This window comes from Seriola lalandi, unplaced genomic scaffold (genome assembly GCF_002814215.2).
Source record: "Seriola lalandi dorsalis isolate HSWRI2012SDOR001 ecotype SW California unplaced genomic scaffold, Sedor1 jcf7180002054658, whole genome shotgun sequence".
NCBI classification, from domain to species: Eukaryota; Metazoa; Chordata; class Actinopteri; order Carangiformes; family Carangidae; genus Seriola; species Seriola lalandi.
Window position 1 is genome coordinate 481305 of NW_019525211.1, and position 20551 is coordinate 501855.

Below are 20551 nucleotides of genomic sequence, written 5' to 3' on the forward strand. Positions count from 1 at the left end.
CCCCTCCTCCTTCTTCTTTCTCAAGTTGTCCTCTTCACTCTTGTTTTCTGTTATCTCACCCCCTTTTGGCTTTACTTCACACTATTTAGTATTCATGAACTTAACAAGAACATAAGTCCAGGGAATCGAGAAGATAACTTTCTAATATATTGATCGATTCAGTAACAGGCTTCTTTCTCCCCTCGTGGTTAGCAGACACATGCAAACTTCACCTGCCCACGCATTTATCGTCATAAGCGAACACACACACACACACACACACACACACACACGGTCACCCTCTGACTTAAGCACCTCTCTTCTCACCCTGCATCCTACCCTGCATCTCCCTTCACAGTGGAAAGCTGAGAAAATGAATGTTTTCCATTTCTCTTGCTCCTGGGCAGCGCCGCCACTGTGTCCCCGCTGCCAAGGTGAAATCTGAGGCTTGCTTTCAGAAAAGCGAGAGACACAGAAAGTGTTTTGCCAGAAGAAAAAAAAAAGAGGAGCAATAATTCATACAAAAGCTGTGTGAGAAAATGAAACTGTATTTTCATCAACGACAGGAGGCCATCTCCAAGCTATTTTCAAGGAGCAGACCCAAACAAATCGACAACTTGTTGCTGTGATTCTGTTTTTCTTTTTTGGTGAACTGGACAGAGACAAACCAGACAGACAAAATGTCTTCATTGTTGAGTACACTGAATTAAAAAAAGACCAATTTCACAGCTATGTAACGAAGACTGTGGTTTCTCTGAGTGTTCATCTGGTTATCAGACTTAAATCAAACAGCTGATGCAAATCTCCCCTGGCATTAAAAGTCACACAGAAAGAGAGCAGCAGCAACTCTCCAGCATGAAGCTCAGATTTTAATAGCAAAGGAGCAGCTTTGCATATAAGTTGTTGTAGTTGCTTCTGAGGAGTCCCTGTTGTCCTCTCTCTGTTGGGATTCCCTTACTGTGAGGTTTTGTTTATGCTAAAGAGTTTTTTTTTTTAAGGAAGCACCTCCATCCTGGAAGAAGCCATCCTTTTGCATATGTTTGAACTGAGATGACACACCAAACAAGATGCTGGTTAGCTGATGTGACGTTAAGTCAGATTGCGATTAAGGTATCAGGAAACATTTCTTCACTGGTAACGCACACACCTGCAGTATGTGACAACAATACCAACTCACTTAGGATTTAAGCTGATTATATCTGTTCTAAAATACAATGCAGGGTGCAGTGGTGCATATGGATTTTATGCCACCAACACCATTAGACCTGTGGTGAACATCCTAATGTTTTTTTTTTTTCCCCCCATGCAAGGCAAATTGTCGTTTTAATTGGATGGAAACTTCCACCTTGCAGGAGCAAAAAAAGGTGTGAAGCTGTGATGTGCAATGTGTGGCTACTGCTGAAGTACACATGATGCTCTCAGACAAAGAATTTATAATGATTTTGTATCCTACGTCTTTTAAAAGTGCTGATTTAGACACCTGCACATATAGAGGCACAGCCCCTAGTTAAGTCTCTTTATTGAAATACCTGTAGGAACAGTGGGAAATTGCATTGCGCCATATTGCAATTTTTTATTTTAAATAACTTGAGGCTGTGTATGTAATGGAAGGAACACCAGATGAAATCCAAGTTGGTTTAAAGTGTAAATGATAAAAATGATATAGATTTGAGCAACAACCTAAAAAAACTCTCTTGGCTGTTTTTACATGCACTTTCCAAGCGATCCCTTAAACTTGTCAGTTGCCCCTATTCCCATAGATTATTTTAAAAGTAAAACCAAGCCTTATCTATCTAACAAAATAAGAGATTAGCATAGGATTGTCACACCTACAGTGACCAGTTTGCTGCAGGGTTGTTGCTGACACTGAGGCCGTACTGTTGACCCAGTAACCTACAGGCCCACCCTGCCAAACCCCAAACACCGCTAAGCCCAGAAATGTGACACTCCAGACAATTAGGGAGGTATGTGTGTGTGTGTCACAAGCATTCACATGTGTCTTTGACATGGAAAAAAAAAAAAAAAAAACGGTGTGGAGGGGGATTACAACTCTGGTATGTGAATCTCAGCATGCGCTTTCATTAATCTGCAATCAAAATCTCGTTTCCCGGCCCTGTTCTGTCTCCTCGTTCACCTCAAAAAGCACAGTGATGTCGAGCCCTGACAACGACGTCTTGTAGGCCTTTAATGAATAGACAGTCCTGCAAGGAAATACAGTAACCAAGGGTGATGGCTATTGGCATATTGACTCACAGTTTGTACAAAGAGCCCACGTGAGGCTGAGTGCAGACATATTATAAATGGACCTCTCACTATCTGCATGAAACAAGACAAAAAATCATTATGTGACCAAGGAGACATTTGAATTGGCACTAACATACAGATAAGGAAATCTACAGTGAGAGGTTGTTACCGAGGAGGCGGACTTTGTAGTTTTATGTTCAGCAGTTTAAGGCAAACAAATGTTGCAATGTTTCTAAAATTAATACAAGAATAGTGAGAGACAAACAAACCACATAGTTAAGCTACAGAGCAGCTAACACTGAATTAGCGCTGAAAATATTAGTTGATTAATCAGAATGACAAGAAACATTTTTTTAAACGATTTAAATACTTATTATGAATAAATAATTGATCTGTTTTTAAGCAATTAATTAAATAACAAGCCATGCTAGCAGCTCTGTGAGGCTGCACTTATGCAGCCTGCTAACAGCCTCACAATGACAATGCTAACATGCTGATGTGTGGCCAGTGCAATGTTCACCATCTTAATTTAGCATGTTCACATGCTAACACTTGCTAATTAGCTCTCAATACATATTAAGGAATAGGATAATGGTAATATCACTGACCACGCTGCTGAAAAAAGTTAAATATCACGAGATTCAACAAAGAGACAAAAATGAAAGCTGCACATCAACTCAGGGTGAAGTTGGTTCTACTTTCTTACTGCCAAACTGTATGTTATATATCGACACCCTCTTAAAATAATTTTCTATTCTTGTTTTATTTTTTCATTTACCTGTCATTTCAAGATGCTATTAATCTTTACCATCCAAGTGTTTTATAGTGAACACCCTAACCCTCTAAGTTGAAAAAAAGAACATCTCAAATAACATTATTTAAATCTATGTCCTAAAATATTAACCTTTAGGGGGAAAGTGTGAAATATCTATTTCACACAGCACATGCTATATATTTAATGTGTGTGGCTTTTGTTTAGGCCACTGTCTCCTGACTAACCTGATCACAAGATGGGAAAACTACCCGTTCACCAGTTTCTATTGGTGTATCTTTTTCTATATTGTGAGCACCATAAATGAAAAACCATTCAACTCCACATTCCTTGACTGGACATGTGGTATAGCTCCAAACTAGACGTTGCTAGGATTTTTCTTTTTGTTGTGGTAATTTCAGTGAATCGATCCTTTAAATCACTGGAAACAAGTCATTGTTCCATCATGTCCTAACAATATTCACCAGAGGCGAGAGGGAGAGTCAGACATCTTACCTTTTTATCATCCTACAGCATCGGCACCCCATTTGGCCAGTTGTGTGGAGGAGCTGTGGAGGGACATTAACAAAGCAATTAAACTTTAATCACGCAAACACCGTTTGAATAAACAGCACAGACAAACTCTACTGTGACAAAACTTTACTTTAAAAACATGCACAAGTTGTTTCCAGCGGATGACATTCTCCCGTCAGTGTCTGAGCTCACTCATCAAGGAAAGGTTACAGTTAGCTCCACCGCCATCGGTCTGTACAATGATACACATACACTTTGACAGAGTCTGAGACTGCTATTGATCGGACGGTTCACCACCCCTGACATGTGAGTGGTTTTTAAATGAGGGCTTTTTCAGGGCTCTCTTGAAGATTTCACCTCATCAGTCAAGTTTTTGCTTTGCCCTTGGTCTCAACGGTGTTTGGACACGAGGATGAAAACTCTGTCTGCCCGAAGCACCGATAAAGATGTTATTGCCATCCATCACTGTTGTGTGTGACCGCGTATTGAAGAGTGTGTATCTATGTGCAGAACTGGAGTGACCTTTTCTTTCCTGGTGGTGTGTTTCTCTAGGCTTTGGCATTTCATTGCCTGGGTAAATAATTAATCACTGAGTCTTGAATGGGTTTTGTCTGCGAGCGAAGGAGAAAGAGAGCAACAGAGGTAGAGGACACAGTATCTCTTTGTGGAATAAAAGCAAGGATATGTGCCCACGAGACAAAACAGTTTCTAGTTTTAACCTTACCTCTCTGACCCTGTAGGCCTTTACTTTTCCTTGAGTTGAATCTTTGAACAACATCGACTTAAGAATCAGCTTGGAAACTGCAACGTGTGGATGGAAAACATATCTGGATGACTGGCATTCATACGCCTTGTCAACAGACGACGAATTATAGTCCTGACTGAGAGCATAATGTCATGTTCATTAGTGTCACGCAAATTGTGCGCCACATCATGACATTTTGAGTGCAGCGACACCTCATTACAAATGCCGTGTCTTCAGATGAAATCAAATAACAAACAGCGAGACTTCATTAAAATCATAAGTCTGGCATTAGTCGTCGTTTTTCTTCCTGTCAACAAAACCCATGAGAACAGCAAGACGAGCACACACACGATTCTCCAAGGACTTTCTGACTTGCCTTCCCCAAGCCCATTTGTTCCTGCTGAGGATGTAAATGTAAAAATGAGTCATAAATACATGGTTTCGGGGCGCCCTGCTGGTTCACCTGGTAGAACATACCATGGTTCAGTCCTCACTGCAGCCGCCCTTCGCTGCAGGTCATCCCCTCTCCTTCCCCCCTAGTTTTCCTGTCTATTTCTCACTGTCCCTATCCCATTAAAGGCATGAATGTCCAAAAAAAATTACTTTAAAATTAAAAATGAATATAGGAATATACTAACTTTAGTACAATCTTCTGAGCTTGTTGAGTGTCACTTTGCAATCCGACCTTTTATTCTAATTGAAGATGGATGTGCATATTTAATTCTGTTGTATTGAACTGCCGACATAATCAAAGCTTACAAATTTTGAACCCTGCTTTGTGCAATAATCTAAAATCATATCATCCTCTGCAGCAGTGTGGCTGACTTGACTGTTTTTCATCTTTGTGGAGGACAGTTAATCTCTATGGCGCAGATATGGACTACCTCCAGACAAAATGAATATGCCGTAGCTCCTGCAATCATTTGTTTTCATCAACCACTTTGTATCTATTAGCCCTGAACATTTTCAAGCTGCAGTGAGGCCAGGCAACTATGATGTAAGAAGCTTTAGTTATGCTCTGGGACTTCATATATCTTTGTACAAAGTCCTGGAGGGAATGAGCTAAGAAGTCCAGGTGGGCTTTGCCAGGGGGGGATTGGGTTGAAAAATGCACGTGGGACCAATAAAAACGCTCGGTGTGTACTCCTAGTGTTAGCATCGATTTAAAACACAGATCTGACGAGGACCTGCTGAGATATGTGATATTACAGCTGCCTCACAAACTCGGCTATCAATCTAATCTAATCTAATCTAATCATCACAGTTTGGGTCACCTTTTTTTTTCTTTTGCATGAAAGACAGTAAGCAACAAAGCCTGACTTTGCTATCCCAAGACGTCTAATTATCCCTCTACAGGTCTGCTGCTGTGCGCCGTGACATAAAAAGATCCAGAGGTGAGTTTAGTCAGCTAAAACACACACAGAACAAACCTCACACTAGCATCCTCTTGTCCCTGAGTGCCCTCTGCTCTCTTCATAAAAACTATCTCTTGTGTTTTCAGGTGGGCTTGACAGTAACCTGGCTGAAACAATTCCCACAACTACACTTTCAGAGGGACCGCCAACATGTTCACAGCTACTTGTGAAAAAATCCAAGAGGTGTATACCACGCCGAGTGCGATCCAGGGCGGCGGAGAGGCCCAAGTGGTTCAACAGGCTGAGCTTTAAATAGAGGACCCTGTTTCACACACTGTTGCTCTGCAGAGCAGCCACCCACCTGAAGTGTCCCTTATCTTCCAGGAGGGGAGCAAGAGAGGAGGTAATTTCCCAGCGGGCATCGGGAACTATCACATTAATGGAGTCCGGGGGCCGAGCGCCGAGGACACTATCAGCGGACTTTTACAGTTACTAGTCACATTCGAGCAGGTCAATAATCATCTGACAAGCTCCAACTCTCAATCCCCTGATCGCCCCACTGGATTCTCCCTCCATCACCATCAGCTTCTTCCTGTTTTCTTGTTGTGCAGCGGCATCTCTTGCCTTCTGCATTATGTATATTCCACGTCTCAGCGATATGCGTCTGCTGCTTTCTGCTCTCCGGACCCTTGGGGGTGTTTTTAATGCACTTGCCTCAGAGTCTTGCAGGCGGCTCAGACTCGTTTGGGGAGCATCCTGAAGCTCAGCGCCTCCTCTGCCAAACAACTGCGTATCTGTTTGTTGCAATAAATGGTCCTAAACCCTTTGACATAACTGTCTCTGACGGACCGGCTTTGAATTAATTATGAATATGAATAGGTTTATTTCCTTCCTGGCACTTCAGATAAAAACACTGTGACAGAACATGGATTATTAAGTGTTGTGACAGTGGAGTAATAAAGTTAAATGACTCACTCCACATTTTCTTTAAAATGAAAAGATCAAATAGTAATATGAGAGTTGTAGACGTATTTCAATTATGTTTTAATTACTGAACAAATTTAGATCCTCCTGTGTCAATATTTATATTACAGTAACAATGGCTCAAATGACTATGTGTAAGGTGAAGGAGTTTACTCGCAGTCATGAACCCACAGATAAATATCACCTGACTCTAGTTTCTGTTGACATTACAGAGCTTTTTAGCGTCTTTCAGCTCATTGTTTTGGTTTCAGCCGCAGCGGCAAAGCGATGGCTGAAACTGCTTGTTTTGCAATCGACAAGCTGAAACCCAATGATATTAAAGTTTTAGAAAAGCTGAAACAATTCACATTTGAGAAGCTGGAACCCATTTTTGGCATGTTTACTATTATCAGAATTGTAACAGGTAAATGTTCTGTTGATCAACCAATAAATTAATCGACTACCTAGCTCTAGTGTCATTCTATAGTCTTGAAATATGGTCAAAAAAAACAAAAAAAAAACAAACCTATTTGTCTACATAAGCTGTGGGCAGTATGTCTGCACAACCATTAATTTCTCTTGCAAATTATTTTTTTTTAGTATTTGTAAAATGTCGTTTGGCCATATGAGGCTGATAACACTATAAAAAATATCTACATCAGTATAAACCAACAAGAGTCAAAGAGAAGACAGCACAACACAACCTTTTCAAAAATATCTAGCCCTGAAGTCGATCTCATGACTTTCCCTCTTGTGTCAAATCATGGGAATTTAATGAACTTTGGAAAAGCTGAAAGTGGGAAGTTTCAGTTCAGTACTGGACATAGCCATGAAGCGGATAATTTGTGACAGAACAAATGAACAGCAAACTCTTTTTATACATTAAGAATTATAGCTCAACCTTTTTTCCCCCCAGCACAACATAAGTGTGTGATATGAATCTGTATCCTGAGAAGTTGATAATTATGATGCAAGTTACGTAAAGCTGTGGTCTTCATAGTGGAATTACGTGCATGTTGTTATGAAAACCTTCCTGGAATTCAGAAATCATGTACCTTTTTAGTCAGTGCTGCATATTTACCCAGCTCTTAGCTGATGCCACAGTTTTATCTTAACAGGCTAAACCTGCCAAACAGTTTTAACTTCCTATAAAGCAAGCATTAAGTTTCAAGTCAGTATTTCATGGGAAATATATTTAAAACAAAACTGCAGGATAGAAATTGGTTTAATTAAATGTTTCACATGAAAGAAGAGATGTAAGGCGCATGTGCATTCTCTGGTGTGTTTTGGCTGACATCTAACACCCAGCGAAGGACGCACACGTCAGACAAGCTGACTAATGACTGGCTGACTGAGTCGGAAAAAGCTGGTTTGCATCGGAATGGAGCTCGGTTGCAAATTTGCAAGGCAAAAACTGGCTCTGGGTTGACTGAGTGCTGACAATGTGATTGTGGTGTTACCTGCCCCGGGCTAATCGTCCTGCTGCTGGTCAGCAGAAACAGCTCACAGTCAGAGGGGAACTAGTCCTGCAGGCCAGAGATGACACAGTGCCATCTTAGCCTGCGCAGCTAGCAACAGCCCTCCGAGCTACAAGGGGCCCGTGAGTAACTAGCTTGTTACATCACTGTACTGATAACTTAGTGACATTAGAACTAAAAGTCAAAGACAACTCCCAAGAAATCTGCCTGAAGAAAATGACAAGACAAACATGACTAACAAGGCAGGCTGATATATGTTCTGGCTCCAGTGTGTCTACTTGCAGCTGTCATCTTTGCCACACTGTGTTTGCAGAGTAAATAGCTATAGATACAGTACACATGGAGAAGTGGGAAAGCCAAGGAACTGCACGCCATTAATCCTCATCACTACTATGTGTTTAGAGATTAGTCTTGGGTAAAGTGCATCTTACACGTTCCGCAACTCCGCCCGTACCGGAGTCTTTCAGACCCAACCTGGTTGAGTGCAACTGGATTGGGACCCAAACCTGGTTCTTTTCATTCTAAGGACGCAAATAAAAAGTTTTAATGGAGCTACATTAAAACTTTGATATTCACGAATGCGCATGACATGTCATAATTTGGATATGACGAGGTTAAAGGAGGCAAGAGTGGTACCAACGCGCATACCTTTCCATGACAAAGTGAGAGCCATGCAAACCTGCCAGTAATGAGCATTTTCTCTCCGCCTGTGAAGCCTCCCACGGATTTTACAGCAAGCAGCAGCATATGACTGAGATTCACATTAGAACATCCAAATGACCAATCATGTTGTTCCCCTGGAGACTTTCCAAAGTCAGAATGAGATCAAGGATTCAATCAGTGCGTCAAATGACTATCATTCATTCAGATATTGGCCATTGTTGGCTGGCAATAATAGTTTTTTATCTGCTCCGTCTGTCGTTCAATATATCATATATTGCTCCTGTTTTTTATGATAGGGAAGATCATAGGACGATTACTGAAGGGGAGAGATATTTCAGCCCTGGCAGCTTGGCCCGGCTCCCTTTTTTTTTTTTTTTTCGCTTTCTGAGTTTTCTTCAGAGGAAATTGAAACATTTCATCTTGGAGAAACAGGTGCAATAAAAACAGAGATTGCTGTACAGTGTCCTCTAAATGTGGACTGGATTGAAATCCAGGGGATACCCGTGGATCTGGCAGTCAGGGGACCTTTCTGAACGATTGCTGTGGGTGGAAAATTTCATCCAGAAAGATAAGGATTAAAATAATTCTTCCAATGGAAAGTGTCCAGTTGAAATTGATTTTACAGGTTTCTGCTCCACAATGGATGGTAATATTGAGAAAGTGACTGTATTCTTTGAAATAAAGACAAAATTAGAAGATATCGTATATCCTGTATGTATGGCATCTTATTTTGAAGGATGGTAGGTAACTACAATCCTCAGTGGATAAGACGATTACATTTTTAAAGACCAGATCATTTTTATTTTTAGTGAAACTGCAGAATGGTTTTCTTAAAAAGGATACACGACTATTGGGAATTATATTATACATAAATTATATTGTTATATTTCATAAAAATGTAACAATTTCTTTAGCAGAGGAGTTCATTGCATTTGGTGAGACTGGCTTCCTTCACTGTGAAACACTGCATTTGTCCAACGACAGTTTTAAAAGGTGGTTTAATTTAGTTCATAACTTGTGCATGTAACCTGCAAATGAGACGAGCATTGAGAGATAAAAAAATGCTGATTAAACGTATCTGGCATGTTGCAATAACAGGAACAGTCTACTTACTTTTACACCATGTTTTTTACAAGCCGTGGCTCAGCCTTAATTACGCACGATTGTTTAACTAAGGACATCTCCTAAAATTGATGCAACACTATCAGCTTGGCAATTTTCTTTAGAGAGCGGTCGCCACCCTGTCAGTCTTTTTGAACGACAAAGACGCATCGTCAACCTAAAATAGTGGAGCGGTGTTACAAAATGAAGTTTCACCCATGAATGATCTTTGGATGAGCACAGACACGGGCTCACAGAGAGCACGTTAACCAGAGAACAGACAAAAGTGTCATTTCAGCCATTCCACAATATGATATTATTAAACGGCGGCGGCTGATATAATCTGCTACCCGTGATGTTTTTCATTCTTCATCAGTCAGAAGAGATAAAAAATTTAATAAGATATTTGTTAGCACAAGGAACAGAAAGGAAATAGACCTATTTCCAAAAAGTGTGCTTAATCTGTGTCCAACAGACGATTAGAGAAGAAGACGTAAACTCGTCATGGCGATACATAAACAGTGTAGTTAAGTGTAGGTATTTCAAACTGTGAGAGTCAGTCATGATTTGATCTCCCGCCTCTCACACCACCTCAAAACACATAAACACTGTCGCCTCCTTAAAGATTTTGTCTTCCCTCCGTCTCACATATCTGATAACCAGTTGTTTTTGTTGCGGACGACTGCAATCCATCTACAGCCGTTACTGTATAACTGTGGGTTTGAGTTGCTGGTCTAAACACTGCACATACCAACATTATGAAGCCAAATACAGGTTAACGATGTTTAGGGACAAGAACACTGAATACCATTACAGGCTTGCTAATAGATCATTAAATCTTCTGTTCTCCTATCTGCTGACAGTAATTGAAGGCACATTTTTGAGAGCTGTTGCCTCAGGTGTAGATATGAACGCTGCTCTGGAGGGTCTCCAGTGAACTTTTCAACAAAGACGTCGAGTCTTTCACAGACAACATGTTGCCGTTGCTCCATAGCCCAGTCACCTGATAGATCTCTGAAAAGGTCGGCTTATGTAAGCTGTGTGTTATAGTATAAAGTCATAATTTATAATTGACAGCTACTCCAGGCTTGGCCAGTGAGTGTGTGTGTGTGTGTTTTGTGTATGAAGGGGGAGTGAGAAAGGAGATCAGGTTCATGTGGGTGACATGTGAAGGGTGTGGTGATGGAAAAGTGGGCTAACTGGTCTGACATTCATCTTGCTCTGTCTGTTTTTTCTGTTTCTTGTTCTTTATCTTTTTCCTCCATCTACAGCATGTTTTGTCACATCAGAACTGAACAAGTTCTGATTTGCCTATCTGTACACTTCATGATTAATTCCCCTAACGTAGGCAACGTTTTTAGAAATAACCATCCACACTCACAACACTGCTTAGAGCAAGGGATGCTCTGATCGATCAGGCAATAAACTGGAATTAACTCTTCAACAACTATAAATGTGGAATATAAAGACAGAGGAAAACAAATTAAAATCAAAGACCAATTTAGACCCGACAGGATTAATGGATCAAAACAAAATAAGTTGGCAACAATTTTCATTTTCAATATAAAAATTTGAAGTTGTTTATCAGTTAAACCTTCACTGGTTCCAGCTTCTCAAATCCAAGGATATGCTGCAAAATCGCTTTAAAGGTCTAATATCGTATAAAGTGAGATGCCCATGTCTTTTTTGGTTATAAAGTGAGTCTAGGTGCTATTAAATACTGTGAAAGTATCAGAGTGTGCAATGCACGGACCAAATGCACATAGCCTATATTCAAAGTCTGTGTCTTAAAACGAGCCGTCAGGACATCTGAAACTTTGTGATGTCACAAAAACAGTCACCACCCTCAGCTGTGCCACCCGCAGCGGCCCACCTGGACAGGATTTGATTTCCCTGAAATCTGCTATATTTTTATTTGATCTCTCAGAAAATAGTTAGCAAATCAAAATAAAAGGCTAAGAGCAATCTCTTCTGATTGGCTCCCCGACCTGTTGTTGCTAGCGCTCCAGAGAAAGGCCCGAAAAAGGAGATGTAAAACTACATTGAGAAGGTTTAACTTGAATATTAATATCTTTGTGTTTTAAACTGTTGTCGGACAAAACAAACCACTTAAAGAGATTCTTTAAATGAAATGATTAGTCCATTGTTAGAGAAAATGAGCTGCAGGTTAATCAGTGATAAGAAATAATTAGCCTATAACTTGCAGCCCTACACTGACCTACCACTGTTACCATTTGTTAAAATGTCTTTAGACGTATCATAGTTTTGTATGTCTGTACTGTAAGGAAATGTACTGCTGCTTTCACTACATCGCCGTAGACACTGAGTCAGAGCAAACTAAATTTGAACAGCAGATTCTTCTTCTTTTTTATTTTTTGCAAACACAAAAGCTGCAGGTCACAGTGGGAGTGGAGGTGGGGGAGGTGTGGAGCTGCGTCACTGTCATAAGATGGACTCATGGTGACAACTGTGACTGAAATGTTGACTCCTGTTTGGCAGTTTCAGCAGGTGTGTGTGTGAGAGAAGCAGCCATTTCATCACCTGATCGTTCAATCTGCTCTGAAAGCCACACCGGCCAGGAAGATGATTTTGGTAGATGATTGATTGACTGCCCGACACATTATGACTCATAATTTATTAGGTATAGGGCAGAAACACTAAAGTTAATTAACAGAAAATTGTTGGCAACATTTTTTATAATTATTTAAGTAACTTTCTGAACAAAAAAAATGCCAAAAACTTGTTATTCCTTTTTAATTTTGAATATTACTGTGGTTTCTTAGTTTTCTATGATAAATATAAATGAATGTTGTTGAGGTTTTGGCTGTTGGTCAAGGAGAGGGCAGTTTTCTGACTTTTTATTTAACTAAGAGTAGAAAGACAGTCAAATGATATCTCTGTGACATAGCTGCAAAGACGTTTGAGAACAGGAACCAATCAGTGATCAGTTTCAGATCAGCCGATACCAATGACATTAAAGCAGTGATCAATACCAGCCCTAAAAGGCCTAATGATAGCAAGACATTCTGCGGATCCTCCGTTGTCCATCAAACTTTCCAGACACAAAATGTACCAAGAACTTATTTTTCCATCTAACATCCAAACACCCTTCACCTTTAAGGCGGAATTAACTATTCCTGTCTTACTGTGAGACTGATTAATGATTTCTTAATGTCATCTGCATGACAAATAAGGTCTTAAGCTTTGTTTGTCTAACCTATCTTTTTCCCTCTGGTTGCTGAATTCAACTTGATCTACAACCTTTTCATCAAGCTGAAACTGGCTGTTATCTCACATTCAGTATGTTGATGAACATAAAGGCAGCCCCCAAAGTAAAAACGGGAAACAAAGCAATTATTGACAGAATTTCTATGTACTCATCAGCAACCGCGGTGACCCTCGGTATTATTATTCGATAAGGTGGTCAATTTAGGCCTCTTATCAGCTCTGAGGCTTTTAAACTCCAGCTGAAATGTCAACACACACTTTTAAAGTCATGGCAGTTACAGAAAAAATGACGCTGTCTCACCCAATGCTTTATCCACCTTTTTAATAACCTGCATATACAGTGGCTGAGATAACCCTCCGCACCTGATAAGGCTTCCAATGAAAGAGCTCAGGCTGTTCATCTGAGTGACATCATTGTGTAACTTTTTACGGCTCGCACAAAGAGGTGTGAGCTACTGTTGAACGTGTGTCATTAGACAGAAATAAAAGTTTCTACAACTTCTGGTTTGACCGTTTGACACTCGTGCTTGATGAGCCGACCTTGAATAAGCCCGATGTGGTTAGACAAGTGTATCCATGGTGAACTGCCACGGTGACTGATTTATATAAAGTCATAATCCAATTACGTAACAAGCTATCGATCATTTGCTCTAATAAGTGTCTGAAATGTCAAAATACTTCGTCTGATTTCAGATGATACCATAAAGATAACTGTGTGTGTGGGTGTGTGTGTTTATGTCTGTTTGTGTGTGTGTGTGTGTGTGTGTGTGTGTGTGTGTGTGTAATATGATGTGCTGTGTCCAAACATCTCTTTTCAAGATGGCCTTGGGCAGCAGTGTGATGAAAACAAGTCCTGTCTCCTCTCTATTACCCCACAGCCCACACTTATCAATAGCACTCCCCACCCCTCTCTCTCTCTCTCTCTCTCTCTCTGTCTCTCCCTCTCTCTCTCACTGCAAACAGACCTGCTGCTGTTTTCCTCCTGCGGATCCTCCTGACCCAGGAGCCACGAATTGTACTTCAGCAAGTAAACAAACCTGAGTCAGAAGAGCGCACTTTTAAATGATTCGGAGCCTGTGATGCAGTGGCAAATATAAAAAAAGGAGGGTAAACTACATCTTCAAGTTGATCTTTAACCTGCCGGCTATCATTACATAAACAGAAATCTGTGTGACCAACACTCCAGAGCCCAATTATATTAAATTACAAATAATATAAAACACAGAGAGGGAGCAAAGCTCAACATCTGAGAGGCTGGAACCAGAGAAGATATTGCTTGATCAAACAACTGTAGCTATTAATCCATTATCAAAGTAGTTGCAGATAAATCAATATAATAACTGTTTCTGTATCTCTTCTGTATTATGAATTTACTTCCCATTTTCACGGGTTATTAATCTGATTAAAGGCTGCATATAATGGTTATTTTCTCTAAGGATTAACCTGTCTATAATTCTTTCTTCTAGTCACTTAATCATTAGGTCTATGAAATGTCAGAAAATAGTTTTCAAATTGATTATTTTGTCAGATAAACATTTAAAAATATATTTTTTCCTGATAATTAATCAATTATTAAATCTGTAAAATGTCAGAAAATAGTGACGACCTGCTGTCACATGTTTTTTTTTTCCTAATTGACCATCCTATCAAATAATTGTTAAAAATAATGACTCATGTTCTTCACAATAACAAAACTGCTTTATAAGAATATGAAATGGAGAAAAGCAAGTAGCTCTTTATATTTCTGTAACTGCGACAAGAAAACTTTTGTTATTTTACTAAAGAAATTATCAAATTAATAATTATCATTTTGATATTGTATATTTTGTTGAAAAGAAAGGAAAACTAGTGTGTGTCTTTACTTTATAAATTGCTTTATGAATAAGTAAAGACACAGGGTTTGCCTACTATTACACAATACATCCTTCACTGTGAGAGAATAACACTGTGTACAATCTATTTTCCACACCATGATGAAAACAACAGCACAGAGCCGGGTCTCATGTTTACATCCTGTTTCAGGTGTAGTCATCCAGCAGCAGCAGCAGCCCTGTTGCAAAGCAAACTACAGCTTGGGCAAATAGTATTTGCATCCAATTTTAATGGCTTGTTTCGTCTAATAAGCTGCGACATGGGTGGAGTCTGCGTCTAAAGGCATGAAAATGGGTTAAGCTAACCATAGCTTAGTATTCAGTGTAAATCAACTGTCATGATCTCTTAAATCTCGCCTGACCGGAGCTAAAAAGCAGGTCAGAGAGCAGATGATGGAGTTTTAAGAGATACATTGATGTATGGCAGCAGCTGGTACATGGCTGTAAACATCATGTTTAAGACTGTACGACTGAAGGCAGACATGACACAAGTTTGCATGTCGCTTTAAGTGACCCAGGGTGCAGTGAGGCTACATGTTAGATGTGCAAACAAAGCCCAAGGCCGTGTACCTGAGCTCTGGTTAACTCAGGCGAGACCCCTCCTCCCCCTCCTCCTTCTCCTCATTCTCTCCACTCCATCCCAACAAAGAACAAATGTCCCCAATAACAGCCTCCATTCACTCATTAACTTCACCTGCCCATGTGCAGTGTGCTCAGTTTGTGATGGAAAGTTTCAGCTTGGTTCCCATGCAGGGTCACATTTACAGCACGGTGTGAGAGACGCATTGAAACATTACGGAGTGTGTTGTTTTTACTCGTAAACTCGTCATGTACACAGCTGTAGGACCATTGAGCTCATGTCCTCAGTATTATTTCTGTGACTTTGAGGACTTTATGGTTTAGTTTACACACTTCTAGGGCTGAAGCAATTCATCAATTAACCGTTTAGTTGACTGAAAGTTATATTGGACTGAATTCAACTTTACTGTCATTGCACACATCAGTGCGACACAACAGAGTTTAACATTTAACCAGATACATAAAGATAAATGAACGTACAGAACGAACAGTAGGTCAGTGGGGTGCTGATAGTAGGCTACAAGTATAAATACACAAAACAATATACAAAATGTGAAGTACAAATGAATGTCAGTAATATAACTATAGTATGTGCAGAATCAAATAAAACGGCAACTAACAATCCATTAATCATTTAAGTCACTTTTTAAACACAACTGTCATACATTTACTGGTACGAGCTTTTTAAATGTGACTATTTCCTGCTTGTCTTTGTTTCACATCAGTGTAAATTGAATATCTGTGGGCGCTGGACTGCTGATTAGACAAAACATAGTTTGAATATGTCACCTTGGGATCTAGGAAACTGCATTTACCACTTAATAGACAAAATGGATTCATTCGGAAAATAATCAACTTTAAATGACGATAAATGATAATAAAATGAAAGTAATCTTTAGTTACAGCCTTATTCTACAATTAAAACCTCACATAGTTTTAAGTATTTTATAGCTTGATTCAAGTATTTTTTAGACTTTTTACATTGACGTTTCTTGACTTTTACTATCTAAATTTATTTCCCAACCTGAATTTTGAGCAGGATGTTGGGAAATATACAAAAGAACAGTTAAATGAAACAATAACATATTAAAACCATTAAAAAGGAATTATAAACATGTAGAAACCTTGCTTTTGTTTCCTCGGGGCGCTCATACCTGCCCATATAAAGTACATACAATATGTATTTTATTTATGAATTTCTTCATAGTCATTATGCGCAACAGGTGTAGGCTCACATCTCTATTATCAGTGCTTTACATTTAGTCAAGGCTACTCAAACATTAGCTCACAATTAACGCTCTTTACAGTATTATCATGTGCTGCGGCAGCTCTTCAACAAACATACATTATTCCTGTAGCTGCCTTGTTCTGTGTAACATCCTGAAGTTTTTGTATTGTTTGAAGCGGCCACTCGCCATATGGCTGCTCAGTGTTCACCTGCTGCTGCCGTGAAGCTGGTTTAACACAGGTTCAATAACGTATCGCTTTCCACACTTTTAATGCTGTTTCAGGTGCAGTCAGAGCGGTGTGTTCATGTAAGCGGGACACAGAGAGCAGCAGAGAAAGCTAATGTTGTTTCTACCTACCTGTTGCGCTAAGCGAAGGTGTGGCACTTTGCCCAAGGTATCAAAAAAGCTCGGATAACTTCAGTTGTCATTTAACTTGTTTCTCTTCCGGTCCTTTAATGGGTAGAAATTAGAAATGCAAGTGGGAAAAGCAGAAGCTCCGGTCAACGTCTTCAGCTCGAAATCGACTTCCTACTCCTGGTTAGAGTTGTGGTGACTCCACGGTCCCATGTCTCCTGTTTGAACAGCGGTCTGCTGATGGGTAGTTAGTCTGGGAAACTACTGGACCAGTGTCAAGCACTCACGGTGTCACACTGTCTACTGTTTCCTATCACAACTTTCACAATAAAACACACACACACACACACACACACACACACACACACACACACACACACACACACACACACACACTGAACTTATAAGTAGCTATCATGAAGCGAACTTTACAAAGTCATCTTGAGAACCTATTTATTCTCAAAGGCACTTTTGTTGATGTTTCCTTTATAATAATTTGTTGTCTTGAATTAATTTTGCTTTGTCTTTGATTTGATATTTCATATTCACATACTTTTTTGTTGTATTTTTATAAACTATGAAGCATTTTTCAACTTTGGTTTAAAACGTTTTATAGTTTTATTTTCTTAAAAAGAGCAAAAGTCAAGCTTTAATAATCAAAAACATTAAAACAATGATAAAACAATTTGACCTCTGGAAGTCCTTGGAATCGCAAGGGACCACAAGCCAAACCCCCTATTAGCTTATAATATCAAACCTTTTTTAACAAGTGTCACATTTTAATTGACTTTTTATTTACACCTGTGGTCATCTGCCTACTAGTAATGACCACCTGGGGGTCATGACTTACCTGCTCTTATATTTGGCTCTTCACCAGCATCTCTAAGTGTGACTGTAAAACACCACATGGGCTTTAATGTACCTGACTTCCTGTCTTGACCTAGAAACCTGTGTCGAGCTTGACACAGCTTAACCTGACCTGCCTCTTCACAGTTACCATGGTTGATCATATGACTTGGATGCGATTAGAGTGAAATCACCCCTTAACACTTGCTCTCCACTTAACAAAACCTGGTTTCAGCCCAGAAAGGGGGAAAAAGAAGAAGAGATATTATACGTTTCTGAGCATGAGTCTGACACAACAGTTACAAAATGTGTACAAAAAGTTATTATTATTATTAGCATTATTAGCATTATTATTAGCATTATTACTAATATAATGGCATTTTTTGCACCAGGAGTGACACATTCCCACTGTAAGAAATATATATTATATGTTTAACTCTGCATTAAAATTGTTCAAGAGAAAAAATCTTTTCAAGAATATAATATATATTTAATATATTATCGGCTGAGGATATGAAATGAATGAATGTGTTGTTTTTCTCTGCTGCTGTAGAGCAGCAGAGAGGGGACAGTTTCGTGCGAGCTGATAGGCAAATTACTTCACCTGCAGATGACACACAACTGAAAAACCAGTTTGAGTGTTTACATGTGCACACACAACTTAATCATGGATGGGAGTCAAAAAAACAAATAACATCCTGCATTTGAAAGTTATTTGGCACTGGATTCATGATGTTATTAACTATTTCACAAAAGTGTGAGCAAATGGGGTAAAAAGCTCTGTATGATTGTTTTATTGATTGAGTTAATTCTTAAAAACTAAGTGCCATTGATGAAAAACCTCTCCGACAGTCCAGCTGCAATAAGTTGGATATGTATATGTATATATTAGGTGTATAAATGGATGCATGTGTATTCGTGTGAGCTTGTTATCATCTATAAACATTATCTCATGACTACATATGTGTAAGTGTGAAGGTGTGAGGGTTTTCAGATGCAGGCTTTTGGAAAGGAAAAAATTCTCGGAATGTCACTGAAAAACACTGGAGACGTTTTTCCGCTCCGGCTGCGGCTGACAGGATGGTGGAAAAATATTCAAGCGAACACACAAAACATGACAACAATGTGACACATCAGATGCAAAATAGAGATTTTCAAAGATACAGGACAGTGGTGCTGCATAAATGCCTCCCATCTGTGTTTTCACTCTACTGCCTTCTCTTCTTCTTTTATTTATTTATTTATTTACATTTTTACAGAGAAGAATGGAACTATGACACGACTGAAAGCGAATTGCCAGAAATTATGATGAAAGACTATAAATAAACAGTTAACATTTGAGAAAGATGGTTTTTAGCTGAGTTAAATGGGAAGTGCAATAAAGCTGTCACATCTGATGATCTATGTATAGCCCCCTGTACAACCTAAACTTGTTGTTTACACTTTGTTGTTTGGTATTTGCCTTTTTCCAACCAAAATTCAAGCTATTCCTTTAAGAATAAAGCTAGAGCTAGGTGATCGTTAGCTTACCTTAGCATAAAGGCTGGAAAGTGAATTTGCGCCCCTCAGCCAAGAAATAGTTCAACACATAACCTAAACTAAAACCACAACATCTCTTGTTTACACTTCAGCTTTTGCACATATATATAACATGTTAATTAATACACTCAGGCAGATACCTTCAGACGCACCCTTCTCCCTGTTTTCAGTCTCTATGCTTACCTTTATGCTAACTTAAGCTAACCCTCTCCTGGCAGCTAGCTATTTACTGCACAGACATTACAGTGGTTTCAATCTTTTCATTTAACAAGAAAGTGAATCAACATATTTTCCAAAATCTCAAAAACTTGCCTCCATCTGCTGATGATCATGTGATGTGACTGAAAGCTCCAGAGCAGCTACTAAATGAACCCTGTGGTGAGATGATGTTTTCTCAGCTGCTGTTTCCAAGGTCCAGAATAACTAAAACAAAAACAAAGATTAATCTGTGATTCTGAGGAAACGCTGACGCTGTTGTGTCGAACCTTTCTCCAACTAAAACAACAAGACATAATTTGAATCTCTATCTTGGGCGTGCACCACCTCAGACTAAATCTTCATGTTCGTCACTACTGTAATTTTGAAAAGCTTTTCATACCGAGAGTAATAACTTTGGTCCGTTGTTAAACATTGCTGAATCTCCTCATTGTTGGGCTTTAACAGTGAAGTGTCAGTCATCAGAAAAATAAATGGACTTAGCCATAGCTGGAAAAGTATTTGCCTTTAAAACTGTCTCTAACGATATACAGGATTTGATTTGTTTTAATTATTAAAACTCAAGTCTATGGGAGAGTATAAGATAGTGCAGAAGCTTTTAACTGCTTTGTGAATTGTCCAGTGTCTATTCCTGTTTCATTTCCTCCTCTGCCCTGTACGTTAAGATGGAAATAAACCCCCCAAAAAACCTCCAACAGCTTCACAGAGTGGACGCTCTTATCTTTTTCACCTATCAGGGCAAACAGATTTTCTAACATCTCCCATTTCCTATCTGTTCACCTGAAATCAAAATAGAGCAACAGCCTCTGAGAAGAGAGCCTTCAGATATCAGTGTCTCTCCTCCCAGCATGCTTCAGAAGAATTAGGTCAGGGCTT

General features: G+C 39.4%; 1 protein-coding gene across 1 annotated transcript in view; it reads right to left on the reverse strand.

The window, feature by feature from the left end:
* The window catches only part of LOC111665734 (uncharacterized), a 23274-nt gene extending 5940 nt beyond the window's left edge, over positions 1-17334 (reverse strand). The window contains exons 1-2 of the mRNA XM_023420804.2: positions 17078-17334; positions 3491-3543 (exon numbers count right to left, since the gene is read on the reverse strand). Of these exons, the coding sequence (XP_023276572.1) occupies positions 3491-3522 (32 nt within the window). The 5' untranslated portion in view covers positions 3523-3543; positions 17078-17334. The remainder of the gene's footprint in view (positions 1-3490; positions 3544-17077) is intronic.
* Between the last annotated feature and the right edge of the window lie 3217 nt (positions 17335-20551).